The sequence below is a fragment of the Colossoma macropomum genome, unplaced genomic scaffold (genome assembly GCF_904425465.1).
Source record: "Colossoma macropomum unplaced genomic scaffold, Colossoma_macropomum, whole genome shotgun sequence".
Lineage (NCBI taxonomy): Eukaryota > Metazoa > Chordata > Actinopteri > Characiformes > Serrasalmidae > Colossoma > Colossoma macropomum.
Genome location: NW_023494789.1, coordinates 3,984,571 through 4,005,778, shown reverse-complemented (window position 1 = coordinate 4,005,778; position 21,208 = coordinate 3,984,571). Strand labels below are relative to the sequence as shown.

Here is a 21,208-nt window from a genome sequence, read left to right as displayed (position 1 = left end):
TACAGCCCGAGTGCTCCCCAGTTCAATTTCACACACACACACAAATGGGTCATTCTATGGAAACGTCCATTTTTGTGTCCCTAGCATTTACAGATATGTCACACTTGAAAAAAATGTTAGGGTTACAATTTATTTATATTTTGAAATAAAACAGTTGTTATTTTAACAATTACACCTTCTTGAGTCTCAATTTAGCAATATTGGTTTTTAAATCAATCATATAGAATTCCAAACACCACAGAAGAGCTCGTCCCCACAGTCATGTGTAAAGGCTGAGGCCATATTTTGAGGTAAAAAACGTTTTTCTGCATTTTTAACTGCAATAATCTATACATGACTATGAAATATATGAATTAAATGACGAAGAAAACAAATACCAAATAAATATTATAAAATATGTAATGAAAGTTGTTGTCCCCAGGAGTCGTGTCACTGGTGTTACTGCATAACAAAAAATCTCTTATTTTGAAATAAAATCACACTGATGACATCACTTGACTTCCTTTTACCTGTTTTCTGAGGATCTATGAAGAAAAGCTCATGGTGAGTCCACTGTGTCTTTCAGTTATCAGAGATTTTCTCATTTAGCTCATGATTTCATATGAAGCTTTTAGCTGAAGTCACTGGTGTGACCGACTTTATTCTGAGGTAAAAATAGAATACAAATGGAAATTACATAAATTACATATTTTAGTGGATTTTCCATGATTGACAACATGTGGTTTGATGCTCTGTAGCAGCCATTTAGTAAAATGCATTGTTCATTAAAAATGTCTCTGGTGTTACCTTTATTATGTGTAACACCAGTGACGATCAGTAACACCAGTGACTCGTATGGACAGATAAAAAAGTGGACGTTTCTGTAGAATGACCCACACACACATACACAAACACACATACACGCACACAATTAAATACAGTCAGTGCTGAAGAGACAGAGGTTGAATCTGCCTCCGTGTTGGAGATTCCTGTGCATGTTTGTATGAAAGAGGACTTCAAACTCTCGGGACCTGGCTTGTTACTCACTCACTCAGACATGCCTAAGATTCTCCACAAGGGTGCGCTATTAGTATTCAGGTTGCTTTTGGTGCTTAAGAGTGGTGCTTCACCATAGTGACCCTCTGCTTCCTTGTTGTTTAAGCCATTTGTCCAGTTCATATGGATATATATACATGGATGGTGCACAGTTTTTAACCTTTACACAAAAATTTGCTTATTTAAAGTTAATTGTTTAATCTCAGTGCACTCTCAGAAATAAAGGTACTAAACTGTCACTGGGGCAGTGCCTTTAATCATAACTGAACCATAATCCACTGAAATGATATGTTCTAAGCTGTACTGACTCCACACACCCCGTCTCGTCTCCAGGCTTTTATTTTACTGTTCTGTTTTAAAACTTTCGGTTATAAAAAGGTACAAATACGAACTTTTCACCTGGAAAAACTTATTTAAGGTTCACAATCAGACCTTAAACCACTGTTGTACCTTTGAGGGAACATTTACACTGTTTGTACCTTGATGAAAGAGAAATGTACCTGCACAGAACCTTCGTTTCTAACAGTGTGCTGCCCAAAGTGAGGCCTATAGGCCAAGCTTGGCCGCCAAGAATGTTTGATTTGACTCAACAGAAGGTTGCCCATACTCCCCCACCAATTAGTGAGCAAACATTTTATGTAACTATCTTTGTAGCCACCAGTTATAGCATTCAGACAAGAGGCAATTTGGGGACCAGTGCAGTGAAGAATATCTTCTCAAGGAATTTAAAGGCAAAACTGCTTCATACCATCACAGTATTTAAGGAGCACAACATTCATCAGCATTATGAAAGCACATGTGCTACAAGTCTTTCCACATATGCACTCTCAGAAGTAAAGGTAGGAACCCTCAAGGGTCCATCTCAGTACCTTTAGTCAGGGATCATAACTGAACCATAATCCACTGAAATGATATGTTCTAAGCTGTACTGACTCCACACACCCCGTCTCGTCTCCAGGCTTTTATTTTACTGTTCTGTTTCAAAACATTCGGTTATGAAAAGATACAAATACAAACTTTTCACTTGGAAAAACTTATTTAAGGTTCACAGTTGGACCTTAAAACCACTGTTGTACCTTTGAGGGAACATTTACACTGTTTGTACCTTGATGAACAAAAAATGTACCTGAACAGAACCTTTATTTCTAACAGTGTGTTCAAGATGTGCGAAAAGCTAAGCTGTTTTGTCTTTCTGGCCCTCAGCCCACCACAAATATTGTTTCAGCCCCCCAAGACGGACATTTTGGCCAGCCATGCTCTATCTGCTGTTTGGATTCATTTTTTTTCTTTATTCCAGGACACGTTTGGGAAAGTGCTGGCAATCGAGAAATATCAGGACAGTATGATAAATAAAGGACTATTCACAAAGGACACCAAACAGATGTGAGTACCGCATTTAACAGTACAGATGTCTCCTTTTCTCTGTCACATTTTATTTATTCAATTATTTATTTTATTTATTTTTTGAATAAATGTAACCGTTTGTATTAAAAGCATGTGTGTGATCGTGTCCTCAGCTCTCTGACTGGGAGCAGATGGCTGTTGAAGGAGGAGCTGGAGGAGTTACTGGTAGAAAATATCTCAGATCATGATGTAAGTATGTCATCCACACACTGGTCACTTCAACAATAGAAAGGCCAGTGTTTTAGATGTTTGTAAGAAGTCTCCATGTACACTGTTCCCTGACTTTTACCCAGTTAGTGCATATCACTGTTGTCGGAAGTAAACCTCATATCTCCAAAATGGTAACTTTACAGGAGAAGGAAAAAACCTACTTTACTTTTAATGTAAGTCAATGGAACCAGACTTTTTTCCAAGTCATTTTGGGTCGTTTCTTTTGGGCCATTCTTCATGAAATTTACACACGGTGTAAAGGGCAACAGGCATTTTCAAATTATGTCAAGAAGTGAAAAACGGACAAATGAAGAGTTTTCTTCCGACAGCAGTGATGTGTAATTAATACACTGTTATAAGATCGATATGATAGAACACAAAGTTCTGAGTATTTAGACCTTATAAGGTCATTAGCGGTCATTTTGATCATATATACAAGCTGTTTCATCTCAATCAGACGACTCTTTATTCTCATTAGTCTTTATTCTCATTAGTCGCCTTATCTATGTATTTCTTCATTATAGTGGTCATTTTAATGCTGCACATTAGACTGTGTTTTGTCTGCTTTGTCTCCTTTTTCCTGCTCATTTACCTCACAGAATATCTGGAACGAACAGACTAGTAGTTTACAAACTACAGTATAAAACAGTTGCTGTTGAATGGGGCAGGTCGGCCAATACAGGCCATGACATGAAACCCCAACATACATGGTAGAATGTTTTGATTGGCTGCAAGTTTTTGGTAAAAGCAACACTATTTCTTGACAAAGACGGGACACTGGCATCTAGGAGAGAGTCTGGAACTGAAGATAGTTGCTTTTGTGTTTTGTTGTTCTTTGTGTTCACATGTGAAAGTAATAGATTTGAAATCCAAAGCTCTCCTTGCAGAAAAACACTATTATTGGACTATTAGTGGACAACTGGCACAGGATGGTTATGGAATACAATAAAAATAAATTCTTTATAACATAACAAAAATGTTTATTTTCATTATTCAGTTATTCTCTGTTGTGGTACATATAAGCATTTAAAATTCAAATGGTAAAAGTGACCCCAACGGCCATTGAGTAGTTACGAAATCCCTGCCTTTGAAAAGCACTTGCAGATGCTCCCTTACTGGATGGACTAAAAGCCTGCATTTCCCAAAGACGGCACAAGAGGGTGCTGTTTACAAGTTTGAGTGAATGCAGTTTTCTTCGCCGTTGCCTGCTACTGAGCGTGTTTGTGTTTGTATGCAGTACACCCGGTTCCTCCAGCTGATGGAGAGGTTGCTGTCCATGCCCTACTGCGCTATGGAGGAGGAGTTCGTGCAGCGGTTCCGCCGGCAGCTGGAGGTGCAGTCCAGCAAGCAGGAGATCCCAGCTCTCCAGCACGATGAGAACGGAGTGGCCTTCAGCCAGGCTGAGGGTATACACAAACGGCACTAACCTCATTTTTTGGGTTTACTTCACTAATTTGTTAAAATGACTATAAATCTAGTAACACTTCTCTTTGGAAATCTAGTAAAGATCAGTCCATTTGGACAAGGCTATACCAGTAGTCCACAAGTGTTACTGGGCCAGTTTGGTGCACACAATTTATCACCATCCAAAAATAAATATATCTCCATTTTTATCTGTTTTTATTTTTCTACAGTATTTGAGAACAGCATGTCTTTTACATTGTGTGGAAACTTCATAATGAATGGACCAATAAAAACGCTCCAAAATGACCTGGAATAAATTACTGTTACAAACTTGCATGAAAAGTTTAGAACATTTTTGCCTTCTCCTGTAAAATTGCTATTTTGGAGACATTTTATCTTTGGACAGCAATGATATGCGTGTCACATCTGCAGCACCTGGTCAGAATTTGGACATTCAGTTGGTATCAAAACTGAATTGGATTTGCTCTGAGAAATTAACTTGGGTTTTATGGACAGTGTCCATGAGATGGGTGAGGCTTTGTAACATAGCTAGAAAAGTCCTTTAAGGTTTTAGTACCCAATAGTTGATAGTTTTCCTCAGTATCGGGTAAAAATGCTTAATAGTCATCAAAAATCATCACTCTTCACTTCTCTTCACCCAGGCAGGAGGAAAACGGCCAATGCCAGCCTCACACTCAGAGACTGTGGATCTGGGAGCATCACAGTCAACGGCAAGAGTTACCTGCTGTATTTCCCCATTCTGCAGGACAGGTATGCATCTGCTCTTCATTGTTATTGTGTAAGTTGGGGGGGCGGGTGGGTTGGAGGCACTTGTAAACATTGAGGTGCCAGTTTATGAGGTACACTGACCTTGTACAGTTATTTATCAAGCTATTAATCAAATGCACCTATCATACAGGTGCACTGTGCAGGTTTACAATCACTGACTGTACCACATCCAACCACTAGAGGACCCTACTGAAAAATAATGAGACCATTCTAAGCATAGCAGTGACACCAACATGGAAATGGCATGTTGAGTGAGTGATGGAGGCCTGACCCAGTCCTGCACCACATTAAGTTTTGGGTCCAGAAACCATCACCCAAAATAAAACCTCCTATTTCTATTGATAGAGCCAGTTAAATGATCGCATAATAACAATAACAGCCAGCATTAGATCCTAAATATTTTTTTAATATATAATATAATAAATAATGCTTTCAAGCAACATCCCAAGTGTTTTAGTCTGGATGAACTTTCCGTGCTGTGCTGTTCTCACACTGTGCAATGCTGATATAGCAGTTAGCCTTCACCTGTTTAGTCCTAAAACTCTTTCTTCTACATCACATATTGAATAAAATGTTTTGGCCAAATAAATTAAATATAATCAATATTTTGGCTGCACTAAATTGTACTTTCTTGAATCAATTTACATTAAAAATGTGAACATGTATCTGAAAATCTACTGCTGGGACCTAAAAGTGCCTGTAGTTGCAAAAGCACCCAAATATGCCCATATCTTACATTTTTCCTTCTTGAGGTCCACTTATAACATTTGTGTGTTTTTATGTACCAAAGATGGTGATTATTCATTTTTACATGACCATTTTCCAACTCCTCTTTATCTCTTAGAATTAAACAAGCTATTTTTATGATTGTGCCTTAAGACTGATATATATATATATATATATATATATAAGTGACCTCTCTTCTGATTGGCTGCCATGGATTGAGCCTCATTCAAAAAGCTGAAACACTTCTTATAACGTCAGTCTGAACGGGCGGGTCTAACCTGCTGTTGGCTAAATAGGTGGATATATGGCTCTGTTCACATTACAAGCCTCGTTGCTTAAATCCGATTTTTTGCTCAAATCAACACTCGTTTAGGTAAGTGATTCAAATCTGTCATTAATGTGACGAACCAGCGTCCTGAAATGACCCTCATGAGCTCATCCTACTCAGTAACGTCACGTGAATGAATCACGTTCATCATCAGCACAAACTAATGAGCAGAACGAGCTTCGCTGAGAAGATAATTAACTCTGATCAGCTCTCAGCTTCATTGTTGCGTATACGTATCCGATTCGCGGCCATGTGACCTTAATGTGATGCTCAGATCAGAATTCATGTGCTTTTTTTCCACTGCGCGTGCGCCATCATTCAGCGTTACCATGGCAGCAGCGCCGAACAGAAGTTAAAGCCTGTAAACGGTGGAAAAGCAGCTCATCTCACCTTTTTCTCCTTCGTCTCGCTCTAATAATGAAGCTGAGAGCTGATCAGAGTTAATTACCTTCTCAGCGAAGCTCGTTCTGCTCGTTAGTTTGTGCTGATGATGCTCGTGATTCGTTCACGTGGCGTTACTGAGTAGGATGTGCGCATGAGGGTCATTTCAGGACGCCGGTTCGTTCATATTAATGATAGATTTGAATCACTTACCTAAACGAGTGTGAACCGTCGTGTCAGACAGATCAGCTTTGAGCAAAAAATCAGATTCGAGAAATGAGGCTTGTAATGTGAACGTAGCTAAAGTGGCTCTGGTCGGATTTGAAAAGATCAGATTTGTGTGTCCACACAGCTCTGAAAACATCAGATCTGAGTCACATTAGGGCAAAAAATCGGATTTGTGCCACTTCAACCTGGTTAAAAGCACTCATAGCTGAAACACTCATAACGTCAGTGTGAAGGGGCGGGTCTGAATTGTTATAGGCTGAATAGGTGGATATATGTAAATTCACAGAAACAGTGAATTCAAAGTGGGCTGTTTTTGCAGCTTAGTTTCCATGGATGGACTGTATGGACTGGAGAGAGAATGGTCTGTTTAGAAATTTCAGATACTACTTTAAAAGCCTTTATTTCAAAAAGTAATTTAGTTTTCTATGATACGAGCCCTTTAAATTATTCCAGCTTAGAATGAGAGACAGACGGCTCTGATGTATCTAGAGCCCTGCTCCGGTCTGTTCGTTAGTGCTGCTGTGTCAGTGGTAACCTTCACACTGGTTAGCACGCCGAGAGCAAAGCTCGTGCCTTCCGAACAGAAAATGTCAAAATGCAGCAGTTTTCCTTCTCCACGCTGTTGCGCTTTCCACCTTTATTTAATCTGGGAGGAAAGTTAATTACACAGCTGAGTGAGTAGTAGGACCGGCTCCGACGGCGTGGCCTGCTCTTATCACACCGGCTGCCTCGCGCAGGCCTAAGCGGAGAGGACGGGTGACGTTTTTCAGTGTCAGCAGGGAGAGCTGCCACGCTCTCCATACCTGGCATTGTGTACACATACATATACATGCTTAAATGCAGACTCTGTGTATACGTACTCGCGGTGTTCGCGCATCGTCTCAGTGGCACGTCTGTGGAGACGGGATTAACACGCTGTCTCAGTATGACTGTCGGTCTCAAAAGGGGGATTTGTGAAAGTGTAATGCACATAGATGAGTCGGGCTGAATGTTTGAGAGCAAGCCATGAAACGTAATAGGAACGCGCCACTCTGCTCTCTCTCACTTCGGGGGAATTGTGCCATGTTGCCTTTCAAGGTTTTAAAGAGCTCATATCATGGATAACAAAGTGCTTCAGGGTTGTTCTGTAATAAAGGAGTTTGATGTATTATGTAAACATTGTTAGTTTCAAAACGAACCGTTCACTTACCAGTACTGTTGGTTCATAAATGAAAAATTATAGTGCAAAAACTTTTTGTGTGATGTCACAAAAATTTACATATTTACATACACCCTACCGTTTCAGCCTGTAGGAGTAAGGGCCGCCCACTCAACACAATTTCAGTAGCGTTTAACCTGAATCTACTTTTTGAAAAAGGCAATCAGCACAAAGGTCCTGTGCATCTACACTACATGGACAAAAGTATTGGGACACACCTCATAATCATTGAATTCAGGTGTTTCTTTCAGTCTCATTGCTTTAGGTGTATAAAATCAAGCACCTACCCATGCAGTCCGCCTTTACACACATTAGTGAAAGAATGGGTCGTTCTAAGGAGCTCACTGAATTCCAGCGTGGTGCTGCAATAGGATGCCGCTCTTGCAACAAGTCAGTTTGTGTAATTTCTTCCCTCGTAGATATTTCCACGATCAACTGTGAGAGGTATTATTGAAAAGTGGAAGTGTTTAGGAACCACAGTGACTCAGCCACGAAGTGTCAGACCATGTAAAGTTACAGTGGGGTCGCTGAGGAGCATAGTGCATAAAAGTCACCAACGCTCTGCTGATCAGTAACTGCAGAGTTCAAACCTCCTCTGGCCTCAACATCAGCACAGAAACTTTACATTTACATTACATCACCAAGCACAATGCCAAGCGTTGGGTGGAGTGGTGTAAAGCGCCGCCACTGGACTCTGGAGCTGTGGAAACGTATTCTGTGGAGTGATGAATCACACATCTGTCTGTCTGATGGACGAGTCTGGGTTTGGCGAATGCCAGGAGAACGTTACCTGCCTGACTGCACTGTGCCAGCTGTAAAGTTTGGTGGAGGAGGGATGATGATATGGGGCTGTTTTTCAGGGGTTGGTCTAGAACCCTCAGTTCCAGTGAAGGGAAATCTTAATGCTTCAAAATCTAAATGCTACCAAGACATTTTAGACAATTGTACGCTTCTGATTTTGTGTGAACAGTTTGGGGAAGAACCTTTTTCTGTTCCAGCATGACTGAGCCCCAGTGCACAAAGCAGCTCCATAAAGGCCTGACTGGGTGAGTTTGGTATGGAAGAACTTGACTGGCCCTCACAGAGCCCTGACCTCAACCCCATCCAACACCTTTGGGATTAACTAGAACGGAGATTGTGAGCCAGGCCCTCTCGTCCAACATCAGTGTCTGACCTCACAAATGCTCTTCTGGATGAATGGGCAGAAATTCCCACAGACACTCTCCAAAATCTGTTAGAAAGCTTCCCAGAAGAGTGGAAGCTGTTAGAGCTGCAAAGGGGGACCAACTCCATATTAATGACTATGGATTTAGAATGGGAGTCATAAAGGCTCCCAATACTTTTGTCTACATAGTGTATCAGTCTTAAAGGCACAGTAACAGAAACTGCCTCTTTAATAAGAAAGAATAAGACGAAGTTGGAAAATGGTTATATTAAAGTGAATAATGAAAGAAATGTACAATAATGGCTCTTTAACAGACGTTACATCTTTCTCACACTCACACTATCTTCTACTCTCTCTCTCTCTTTCTCTTCATCTTTCTCTTTCTCTCTCTCAGGGAGCAGCTAATGTTCCCCCTACACTTTGTGGACATGCTGGGGAGGTTTAATGTGGAGGCTAGCGTGGAGGGTGGTGGTCATTCCGCCCAGGCCGGCGCTCTGAGGCTGGCCATTTCACGAGCCCTGCTCAGCTTTGTGTCAGCAGGAGAGATGGAGTCCATGAGGCAAGGTGAGTGAGGTGCACGTACAAACACCAGTGATGTAAGACTAGAAATAATAAACAGACAGTATGTGCTGTTTATACAGTTGTGCCTGCACTGTTTTATCAGGTACACCTGCACTTTGTAGGTATTTTATAACCCCAGCACTGCTGCTCTGCCTGATGCTCTGATACCTGTGCAGCACCCACTGCCATGCCACTACCCCGGCAGTTCTCAAATTAGGGTACTGCAAGGGAGCAATAAGGGGGCCACATAAAAATCCCAGAAGTTGTATTTCTACTTAGTTATTTGTTGTGAATTTAATCAATCTGCCATTATCAGCTATAGCTAAAAAGTAGTACTTGTTTAGAATTTCTTAAGCAGTATTAAAATTAAATATGTGTCAATCAGTAATTCACTTCACCAGTGAGGTTCTTGGTCATGTCATGAACTCAAACATCTCAAATGTGTGTTTTTGACTATTTTATGATTCAAGAAAACCTGAAATACATACATGTTTTTGATATTTTGCAGCAACATAATGACAAGAAATAGCCTACATGCTTCGAAGTCAGTGCTGAGTGGGTCAGAGTTTAAAAAATTAGTATGGAGTCTCTGCAGGGAGCAAAAAATACTCCTTTACTAGTCCTGCTTACGGACTAGCCGGGCTGGCTAAAGGGAAAATAACATTCTTGCAGTTACTATTTGATGGATCCATTTCTTCTTCCTCTTAGCATTTTTACTGCGTTCTCAGTAATAAAAAAGCACATTGAACTTGATGTGAAGGTTTCAGGGCGTTAGATCTGTTAACATCTTGGTGTGAAAAGACCTCACAATGATCACAAACACTGAACTACAACATGAAACATGAAAAATTCTGCTTCAGATGGTATTGTTTTCCTGGGTGTCAGCACTACTGCATGTGTACATTAAGAAAACCAGGACTGGAGTTTCAGATAGTGGATCGGTGCACACAGTGCTCATGTATACAAAATGGAAAGAAGAAAAATACAATAAATTCTGCTTGTAGATTTCATTACTGTTATCGCCGATTATAAAATCAATAAAAAAAATCAATAAGAGTTCCCGGTTCAAGTGCAAAGTGCATCTGTATCAGGGATCACCAGTCCTCTCCACCAAGGACCAGTATATCTGCAGGTTTATATTCCAGTCAAGCAGAAACACCATATTGCCATTCCAGCCAAGTAAAGATATCAAAAAGAGGTCAGTTTGATCAGATTGGATGTTATCTTTGAGTCCCGATTGTGCATTATTGCCTGCAATAACATCTCCAGACATCTATAATTACCGTTAAACTTGCATCAGCATCAAACACCACGGAAACTAAAAGGCACACAGTTGGCTAGAATCATATCATATGGAAGAGTTTTCATTAATTACACCAGCAAACGTTACCGTAATCACAAAAATGAGGAAAAGCCATGCTTTTTTGTTTCATGGGATGAATCAGTTTTAGGCTGACATTAAGCCATGAGCCCTGCTAGCCGTCAGCCGTTCTCTTAACTCATTCATTATCTAGCCCAGGGGTGTCAAACTCAGCCACTAAAGTGGCCATATTAAGAAATCTCAACAAATCTGTGGGGCCAGAGAAAAAATGTTTATATTTCATGTTTAATTAATGTTGCTGTAACACGAACTGGCCACTGTTAATTCAGAATACGCAAAAACTTCAGCAGTAAATTCTTGAAATATTACACAAATACTTGAAATATTTAAAATTGAACTGTCCCCAGGGGCTCACAGTCTCTTAAACCTACCTATTTGCTTGAACTAGACACCTGGCTTCCTTTCTTTGCTGCAGTTCATTAAGACTTGGGTTTCTGAGCTGCTGAGCTGACGTTTAGTGTTCATATTGGCGGAACTGCAGCTGAAAGGCAGCCAGTGTGTTTGGTGATATGACTGTTGTGGAATTGCGTAGAATTGAGGTGTAACCGCTGTCCCATAAACTGTTGTTGGGGTAGGAGAGTCAGAGTGCACATTACGTTGCAGTGCATGCTGGGGACTGTAGTGCAGCACATTGTGAAACAGGCTAATATTAATAGAAAATTAAAATACTTTCGCGGGCCAGATCTGACTCACGGGCCTTGTGTTTGACATGTGAGGTCTAGCCTTGACATAAACAGTTAGATTGGCTTATTCTGGCTAACCGAAGATTTCTCCTTCGCTGACTCAGCTCGTCAGCCTCCCCTCACAGTGTCAGACAGCTGGAATAATATAAAAGCAGTGAACCACACAGCGCACTGTGGCTACATTATCTGTCAGAATGCTTTATTAACTAACAGTGTACAAACGATGGTTCTACAAGCGCCACTGTCGCCACGTTGACCGGTGGTATTTCAACAGAATGGCGGTGGCAACAAGTGTGGCGTCAATCAAACGGTATCTAATATAAGGTGCTTCTGCTTAGTTCTGATAAACCTGCAGCCACACAAGCTCTTTGTGGAAAAGATCTGTGACCCTTGACCTATAAAGCAGGTGAGCCTGATGAACTGTCAAATGGGTTTAGGTACAAGGTAAGTATACATAATAAGCAGTGCAGCATATAGAGGCAGCTTATTAACTGTCCCTCAGCAAAAACGTTAAATCCCGACAAACACTGTTTAATTTTTTTAAATATGGCCTCTGGCTGCTTTCAGCTGGCTTGCTGACGCCCGACCCCAGAGTGAAGGAGAGAAAGAAGCCTGGTCAGGCGGGGGCGCGCAAGAAGTTCACCTGGAAAAAGCGATGAGCTGCCAGAGGTGCTATGGTGCTGCATACATCTTCACTGTTATATTCCAGAAACAAGATCCACTGTAGAAAGACCTTAAGGCCATTTTGGGTTTAAAACTGTTGGAATCTGGTCATTTGATCGTGGTTAAAGATGTTGTGAAACATGAAATTATGTTTCTTTGTGTTTGTGCATATCAGTAATAAACGAATGTTTTCATGTACCGTTTGGTGATGGTTCCAGTTTGTCCTGCTTCTTTTTGTATTTGTACCACAAGAGGGCAACCAAAACCTAATGATATTCTCCAGTCTGATCATATGATTCATGGAAGCACAACTACTAGCAGGCTGCAAAGGTGTTTGACCAGCCCCATTCATTGGGGGCTTAATGATCTTTATGTGCTGTGAGATTTACCCAAAATTGAGCTTATATTGCACAGATAAGGTTGTGTCTAAACCAGGGGTCAAATGCTAAGAAGAGCCATTTTGTCCTTAGACCACCTTGGGAGCCACAACATTTTATTTCCATTTTACCGTCTTGGCTGTAAATGTGTCTCAGTATGTGCTGATGTACTAGTACAGGCTAAAAATATATAATATAAACAAAAAACCCAGACCTGCTTTTCTCTGCTTTAAGCTTTAGCTCAGCTGTAGCCGCTTTTCTCACATCTCCAGCAGGAAACTTTTCCTCAAAAGTAGAACAGTTTCTTGTAAAATGTCTCTCAACATTCAACTTTTTTTTTTTACGAGGCTGAAGTCACTTCTCATTCGCCAGATTCTTGTTTGAATTTTTCTGCTCCACCTTAAATGGTACCTGAGGTGCCAGAACTCATGCACTATTTAAGGTGGAACTGGAACAAGAAGCTGGCGAATGAGAAACTGACTTCAGCTTCATGACTTTTTAGTGTTTGATAGTTTCTCATATCATATTATTATTATTATTATTACTATTATTATTATTAAGGGTTAGTTTAAAGGTTATTGGTAAATTGTTGCCGTAGGGCAACAATGTGCAATTGTGGAAAGCACCATAAAATCTAACAAAAAAAGCACTATAAAATCAAAATTTTCTCTAAAAACATCCTTTTATTGAAAACAAGACTAAACAAATCCTTACATACCTAAACCTACATACTTAGTAAAACGTATGACCCAGTATTTACAAATATTGGACAGTAATAAAATTTCAACTGGTGTTTGGAATGTATGGTAATAATAACATTATAATAAGTTTTCCTGGTCATGTGATGTCCTAAAGTATTTGTCCTTTCAAAGTAAAAGACCCTTTTTTCCACAACTAAATAGCAAAAACACAGGTTTTTAATTACTGCCTTTGAGTAAAATTGAGATAAAATAATTGTTGGCATATGGAAACACCATGCAATAGAGGGTCAAGCTGCACTCCAGTCATTGCATGGATTTGGTCAGTTACACCTACAGCACACCTGATTTCATTTAATGATGGACTGATTAACCAGTGGGCGGCACACAGCAAGAATGGCCTGGGTTCGATTCCCGGCTGGGCGACCAGGGTCCTTTCTGTGTGGAGTTTGCCTGTTCTCCCCGTGTCTGCGTGGGTTTCCTCCGGGTTCTCCGGTTTCCTCCCACAGTCCAAAAACATGCAGTCAGGCTGATTGGACATGCTAAATTGCCCCTAGGTGTGTGTGTGAATGTATGTGTATGTCTGTCTGCCCTGCGATGGACTGGCGACCTGTCCAGGGTGTATCCTGCCTTCTGCCCAATGACAGCTGGGATAGGCTCCAGCACCCCACCGTGACCCAGAAGGATAAGCGGTTTAGATGATGTATGTATGTATGTATGTATGATTAACCAGTCTGGGTGTTGGATGGAAACTGTAAATCCTGGACTGCTAAGGTTTCAAGGTTTCTGAATGGTCAGTCAACACATCGACACGTTAACAGAACAAATACTTATTTCCAAGATAAATGGCTTTACATCCCTGCTAGACCAGCATATGTTGTATTTTTGATGCTGGTATGCTGGTCAACCAGCACGACCATGCTGGGGTGACCAGCTAAACTAGCACCAGACCAGCATAAACCAGCAAAGACCAGCTTAGACCAGTATGAAATGCATGCTGGTCTGTGCTGTTTTTTTCAGCAGTGTGTTTTCCCAGGATATGTGATAGTTGAGTATCAGTACAGTCTAGATTATAATAACAGACAGTAGCGCGAGCTGAATATATTTAGTAAATGACTGGGCTGCGCTGCTTCTGTTGAGATCACAACGTCACCGTTCACGAGAGCGAGCCTGTGCTGCGGGGGCGCGCGATCATCCCACTGCGAGTGGGCACAAGACCGAGCCAACACGAGCACAGCGCCGCAGCTCAGTGTCGCCTCGCTGTTTATTCTCTAATCACGTCCAGTCCGGTCCGGTCCAGTCTCGGAGATGGCGGACTGACCCACAGAACCGGACCGAGGATCTCCGTCCGAATCAGAGGGAGCTACGCAGGAGGGCACAGGTGAGTCTGACCGGCAGAGGATCAGGCTGGACCATAAACAACTAGCTGAGGGAAGAACTCCGAGTATCGATCATCTATTGACTGGTCATTCAGCGGTCATTCAGCCATATTACATCATTTTCTTTATTATAACAGTCATTCTGCACTCTTTATAATATGGTTCTTCAAGGGTTCTTTAGGAAAGGCAATGGTTCTATTTAGAACCATGAGTTCTGTATAGAGAACCATGTCATGTTTAAATGGTTCTTTGCATGGTGACGTGGTTCTTCAGATTGATGGAGAACGTGTTGTATATGGTTCTTTACAGAGCCTTTTTGAAAATGGTTCTACATCGCTCCAAAAAGGGTTCTTCTATTATCACAAGCTTGACAATGTAACAGTAGAACCCTTTTGGGTGCTAGATAGAACCACTTTAAAAAAGGCTCTATATATAGAAATGGTTCTTCAGACTGATGAAGTATGTGTTGTATGTGGTTCTATATGGCATCAAAAAGGGTTCTTCAATTAATACAAACTTGACAATGTAACAAAAGTAGAACCCTTTTTAGGGCTATATAGAAACCAGGATCTATATATACAGAAATGGTTCTTCAGATTGATGGAGAATGTGTTGTATGTGGTTCTATATGGCACCAAAAAGGGTTCCTCTATTATTACAAGCTTGACAACCTTACAACAGAAGAACCCTTTTGGGTGCTAGATAGAACCACTTTCAAAAAGGTTCTATGTATGGAAATGGTTCTTCAGATTGAAGGAGAATGTGTTGTATGTGGTTCTATATGGCACCAAAAAGGGTTCCTCTATTATTACAAGCTTGATAACAACAGTAGAACCCTTTTTGGTGCTATGGAGAACCAGGTTCTGTATATATGGAAATGGTTCTTCAGATCGATATAGAATGTGTTGTTTATGGTTCTATATAGAACCTTTCTGAAAAACCTTCTATATAGCACCAAAAAGGGTTCTTCTGTTGCTACAAGCTTGACATCATAAAAATAGAGGAACTCTTTTTGGTGCTATATGGAACCATATACAACACATTTCCTATCAATCTGAAAAACCATTTCACCATGCAAAGAACCATTTAAGCATGAATTAGAATAGAAATAGGATGCATTGTTCTAAAAAGAACCCTTGCAGAACCATCTTTTTTAAGTGTGTAAAAAGCAGTTGATCTTTTTTGTGTCCATGCTGGTTGAGACCCTCTTGCCTTCGTGGTTATGAAAAACATCTTGGATGTGTTTTTTTGTATTTACTCAGAATAAACAAGGAAAAATGTCCCACGTATCAACAGGAAATGACGTTTCAGTAAACACACAATCCACCTGGATCAAGACTGGGTGAAGGTGCTATTTAGAGATGGCACAATGCTGTCAGTCGAGACTGATCCGATATTTTTCTTTAAAATGCCCAAATCTTATTTTTTCCTGTATTTTATTTATTCCTCAGATAAAAACTTTGTGTGGTTTTATGTACCATAAATTGTCATAATTCATTTTTACATCACCATTTTCCAGCCTCTCTTTATCCCTTACAATTAAACAGGCTGTTTTTGTTACTGTGCTTTTAATGGTAATGTATGTAAATGAGCTCAGTCCTGATTGGCTGCCGTGGATTCTGCCTCATTCAGCTTCAACATGAAAGTTCAGGGCTAACCTGCTGTCGGCTGTGTAGACGTAAATATTTACATATCCTCCTATACAAGTGTGATATATCACTGCTGTCAGGACAAAACCTTGTATCTCCATTTTTGTTGTTTGTTGTATGTCGTCCTTTACATTGTGTTTAAATTTCATGATGAATGGACCAAAAGAAACGACCCAAAATTATTTGGAGAAATGTCTGATTCTATTGACTTACATTAAACGTAAAGTATGTTTTTTCCTTCTCCTGTAAAGTTACCATTTTGGAGATACAACATTTTGGTCCCACAGCAGCAATATGCAAATGAGCTCAGTTCTGATCGGCTGCCCTGTATTCTGCCTCATTCTAAAAGCAGTCAGAACTGAAACACTCCTTATAACTTCAACATGAATGGCTGGGACTAAACTGCTGTAGGCTGTGTAGGCAGATATATGTAAATGCGTTGATTTCACAGAGTAGGTACTATTTGGGTGGTGGATCATTCTCAGCACTGCAGTAACACTGACATGATGGTGGTGTGTTAGTGTGTGTTGCGCTGGTCTGAGTGGATCAGACACAGCAGTGCTGCTGGAGTTTTTAAACACCTCAGTGTCACTGCTGGACTGAGAATAGTCCACCAACCAAAAATATCCAGCCAACAGCGTCCTGTGACCACTGATGAAGGACTAGAGGAAGACCAACACAAACTGTGCAGCAGCAGATGAGCTATCGTCTCTGACTTTACATCTACAAGGTGGACTGACAAGGTTGGAGTGTTTAATAGAGTGGACAGTGAGTGGATACAATATTTAAAAACTCCAGCAGCACTGCTGTGTCTGATCCACTCGAACCAGCACAACACACACTAACACACCACCACCACGTCAGTGTTACTGCAGTGCTGAGAATGATCCACCACCCAAATAGTACCTGTTCTGTGAGGGTCCATGGGGGTTCTGACCACTGAAGAACAGGGTAAAAGGGGGCTAACAAAGTATCAGAGAAACAGTCTGTAACTGTAGAACTACAAAGTGCACCTATATAGTAAGTGGTCACAATGTTATGCCTGATCAGTATATATATGTCCTGAGAGGTTAACACATTTTTGAAAGCTTAAATTGAATTTTTGAATGCTTGAATTCGTTAAAATGATTGGCACCCCAATCATTTTGAAATTTTAACAATGTTTACATACTACATCAAACTCTTATAGGTCAAAGAAGTAAGAGGTTTTCCTCATTATATTACTACTAGTCTTGAAGCTATTTTTAATTATAGGTTAATTTCACTTAATACGATTATCTTAAAGTAGGCTATTATGCTCAAACACTACTTACCCCACTGGAAGAAATACATAACTAACAACAAGGTGCTTTTTTAGACTATATTTGTTGCAGGATTGGACAGATTCATAAATTTTTTGCCTCTAATATCCAATCCAGCATTTTCCGCTGACATCAGGCTGATACCGATGCCCAGTGATACCAATATACCATCTCTAAAGCTACTGCAAAGCAATGGGGACTAACAGGCCTGTTCAACGCAGCACAAGCTTACATTTCTGTTCTCAGTCTACAGCCGTTGGTGAAGTCCTATTTTTGGACATGGCTCACTTTCTCACACCCTAAGAGCTTTTGTTGCCATGGAGCTGCTCCCCAGTTTCCTTGGTAGTGGGGACAGGAATCCAGCACCTTCATTCCTTCACCACACAAGACCTTTCCAGTGAGTGTTTTTCGACTGTCCTCCACATCTGTGTACTTCGTGTTTTCAGGGTACTGACTCATCTCTCAAAGAGGAGTGGATGCTCCAGGAGTGCTCTCCATGATGCCGTGGCTCATCATCATCATGGACATCGTGTACCGCACCCTGGTCTGTGGCCATGACAACAGTAAGCAGTCTGGAAGTCTCTCATTCAGTTTCATGTGTAGCTTGTAAATGTTATATGCCATTCATACTGCCTGCATTTATTTGATTTGTAAATGATTGTAGAGACACATAAAACAGAATTCCACCATTTTTTTTTATTAAAATCATTGCAACGTTCAGTCATTGAGGTGTAAACAAAGTCATTTAGAGTGGTTTGAGGTGAAATGGTGCAGTATAGAGAAAATCTTTGACTTAGATTTCTTTAGCGTGGTGGTGATGGGAACCAGGGGTTGCAATGTCTACCACACAAGTATAGCCTTTTTTATTTACTATCCAAAACAACCAGTGAATCTACATTTGTCTTCTGGGACACATAAAGCGGCACTACCCCTAACTCAACAACACTGGACAGATCAACATGCTTGCAGGAGGACACTAATTGCCAATTCTGTTACATCAGCCAGCAGATGGCCACACTGGCTAGCACTGCACCAAGTGATGTGGGGACAGGGCGGTCAGTTATTCCCCTCTTGGTCTCCCAGCCACAGATGGATGTGGCATCAAACTTGTCCTCTCCCGATGACCAGACCAATACTTAGACAGTTGTCTTCTTAATTATCTGGGGCAGTCGTGGGTTGGAGGTTAGGGAATGAACCCTGTCACCAGAAGGTCGCCGGTTTGATCCTCTGAGCCAACAGCACGTGACTGAAGTGCCCTTGAGCAAGACACCTAACCCCCCAACTGCTCCCCGGGTGCTGCGGATAGGACTGCCCACCTCTCTGGGCATGTGTGCTTACTGCCCCCTAGTGTGTGTGCATTCACTAGTGTGTATGTGGTGTTTCACTGCACAGATGGGTTGAAATTTCCCTGTTGTGGGACTAATAAGGGTCACTTAATCTTAATGGCAAAACAGTGATAAATTTGATAATATAATATTTCTTTAGGTAGAGATTTGTTTTACAACACCCTGCATGTATCACTCCTCCACCAACGGCTTAAAAAATACATCAGGGAAAAAATTCATTCACATACCGATCAGTTGGCAAATTTTTTTAGGGCCGATTCCAATTCCTATTTCTTTACAGCCAAATACAAAAAACATATATCTGCCTAAACAAAAAATAATAAGCTGGCTGATTGCCAATTCATGTTTTGAGCAAACATCTAGCAGATTCCAATCTTGATTCCGATTGTGCCTCCCTCTCATACTTATTTGATGTAATAAATTTATGTGGCCTTTAGAGGCATAAAGGCTTGGGATGTCTGGTTCCCATCACCATGTTAACATTTCTACGTTTCTCTAGAACGATACATCACCCATGAACCCTTTTAATGACTTTGTTTACATCTTAGAGCAGATATTTTGGAAAAATCAGTGGAATTCCTCATTAACTGGTGGTATTTCTCTCTGTGTCCTGTTCTCTGGCTTCTAGACACAGTAAAATGGACAACATAGCAAAACAGGAACAGGACACCTGATTTATCTGGACTGGACTGGCAGCTTCACCACCATAATGATCTGCAACAGCAGCTCTGGATGTGGCTTACCGGAACGCCACATGATCAAATATGTGATGAATGTGACAGAACTCCCGGGAGCCTCAAACGCCCCTTTACCCATCACCCTCAGGGCCGCCCTTTCTGTTGTAATGGTGGTCATCATCATTGTTGGTTTCCTCGGCAATGCTGTCGTTTGCCTCATAGTCTACCAGAAGCCGGCCATGCGGTCCGCCATAAATCTGTTGCTGGCCACCCTGGCCTTTACAGATATCATGCTGTCCCTTTTCTGCATGCCTGTGACGGCTGTCACCGTGGTGTCCGATGACTGGCGCTTTGGGTTGGACTTCTGCCGCATCACAGTCATGCTCTACTGGCTCTTCGTCCTGGAAGGAGTGGCTATCCTCCTGATAATCAGCGTGGATCGTTTCCTCATCATCGTACGGCGGCAGGACAAGCTGACGCCGAGTCGGGCCCGACTGTTGATCGCCGGCTCCTGGCTGCTTTCCTTCTGCCTGGCCCTGCCCTCAGTGGGCAGCTGGCCATCCCTGGGCCCCAAACCCCAGCGCTGCATCCTGGGATACATCGAGTCTCTTCCGGACCGTGGGTACACGGTTCTGCTCGCAGCTACCGTGTTCTTTATACCCGTAAGCGTCATGCTGTTTTCGTACTTGCGCATCCTCAATGCTGTCCGTCGTAACGCCTTGCGCATCCATAACCACGCCTGCCCCGGACCTGACCAAGGGGGTAAAGCAGGTTTAGCGGTCCTGAGGCGGCCCCCGCAGCTCAGCGTGGACATGAGCTTCAAGACACGTGCCTTTACCACCATCCTCATCCTTTTTGTGGGCTTCTCCGTCTGCTGGCTGCCACATACGGTGCTCGGCCTGCTGGCTGCCTTCAGCCAGAGGTTCTACCTGAGTGCCGGGTTCTACCCAGCCAGCGTAGGGGCGCTGTGGCTCAGCTACCTAAAGGCCGTGTTCAACCCTGCTGTGTACTGCTGGAGGATCCGCAAGTTCCGTGAAGCCTGCGAGGAGTTCGTGCCCAGGAGCTGCAGGCTGCCCAGGATCCCAGGACGCAGCAGGCGCAGGGTCCGGCCCTGCAGCATCTACGTCTGTGCAGAGAGCCAGTCAGCTATGTGAAGCATCTGCAGAGCCAGCCTCATTTAGAGAAACATCAAATTTAGATTCAATCTGTTCCTTTAAGTCTAAACAGCCAGTCACATCCATCCAGAACTGTTTCTTCTGAAAGCATCACAGCAGAACCATTAACAATGGTAGAGTGACAATCTCTTTAAACATGCTTTCTAATAGATAAGATCTTAAAAAGAAAAGCATACTTGAAAAAAAAAATAATAATAAAATTTACAGATTTTTCCCTTCCCTCACATGCAGTCAATCTATGGAGCCCCTAAGTTAAAAAGGAAAAAAAAAGTTAATGACATTGCGTTCCCTCCCAAAATATTTGCTTGTCAAGCAAACATAGGACCAGAGGTGCCAGATGACACTGCCTACATTAGAGCTTTCTTTTCAGCATAGCTAACGTTAAAAGCTGTTTTCCCAGTTTATTCAGCTGTTGTTCTCTGCAGTTTCTGTTAATGTAGCTTTTACTGT

The 21,208-nt window shown here is 41.6% G+C and overlaps 2 protein-coding genes across 2 annotated transcripts in view; both read left to right on the top strand.

Moving 5' to 3' along the window:
* mrps9 (mitochondrial ribosomal protein S9) overlaps window positions 1-12,333 on the top strand; it is a 31,064-nt gene extending 18,731 nt beyond the window's left edge. The window contains exons 6-11 of the mRNA XM_036569817.1: window positions 2,333-2,418; window positions 2,553-2,628; window positions 3,887-4,055; window positions 4,716-4,824; window positions 9,263-9,432; window positions 12,061-12,333. Of these exons, the coding sequence (XP_036425710.1) occupies window positions 2,333-2,418; window positions 2,553-2,628; window positions 3,887-4,055; window positions 4,716-4,824; window positions 9,263-9,432; window positions 12,061-12,152 (702 nt within the window). The 3' untranslated portion in view covers window positions 12,153-12,333. The remainder of the gene's footprint in view (window positions 1-2,332; window positions 2,419-2,552; window positions 2,629-3,886; window positions 4,056-4,715; window positions 4,825-9,262; window positions 9,433-12,060) is intronic.
* A 7,218-nt stretch (window positions 12,334-19,551) lies between these two features.
* LOC118807471 (high-affinity lysophosphatidic acid receptor-like) lies at window positions 19,552-20,737 on the top strand. The gene has a single exon (XM_036569485.1). The coding sequence runs from the start codon at window positions 19,616-19,618 to the stop codon at window positions 20,735-20,737; it is 1,122 nt and encodes a 373-aa protein (XP_036425378.1). The 5' UTR covers window positions 19,552-19,615.
* The last annotated feature ends 471 nt before the right edge of the window (window positions 20,738-21,208 follow it).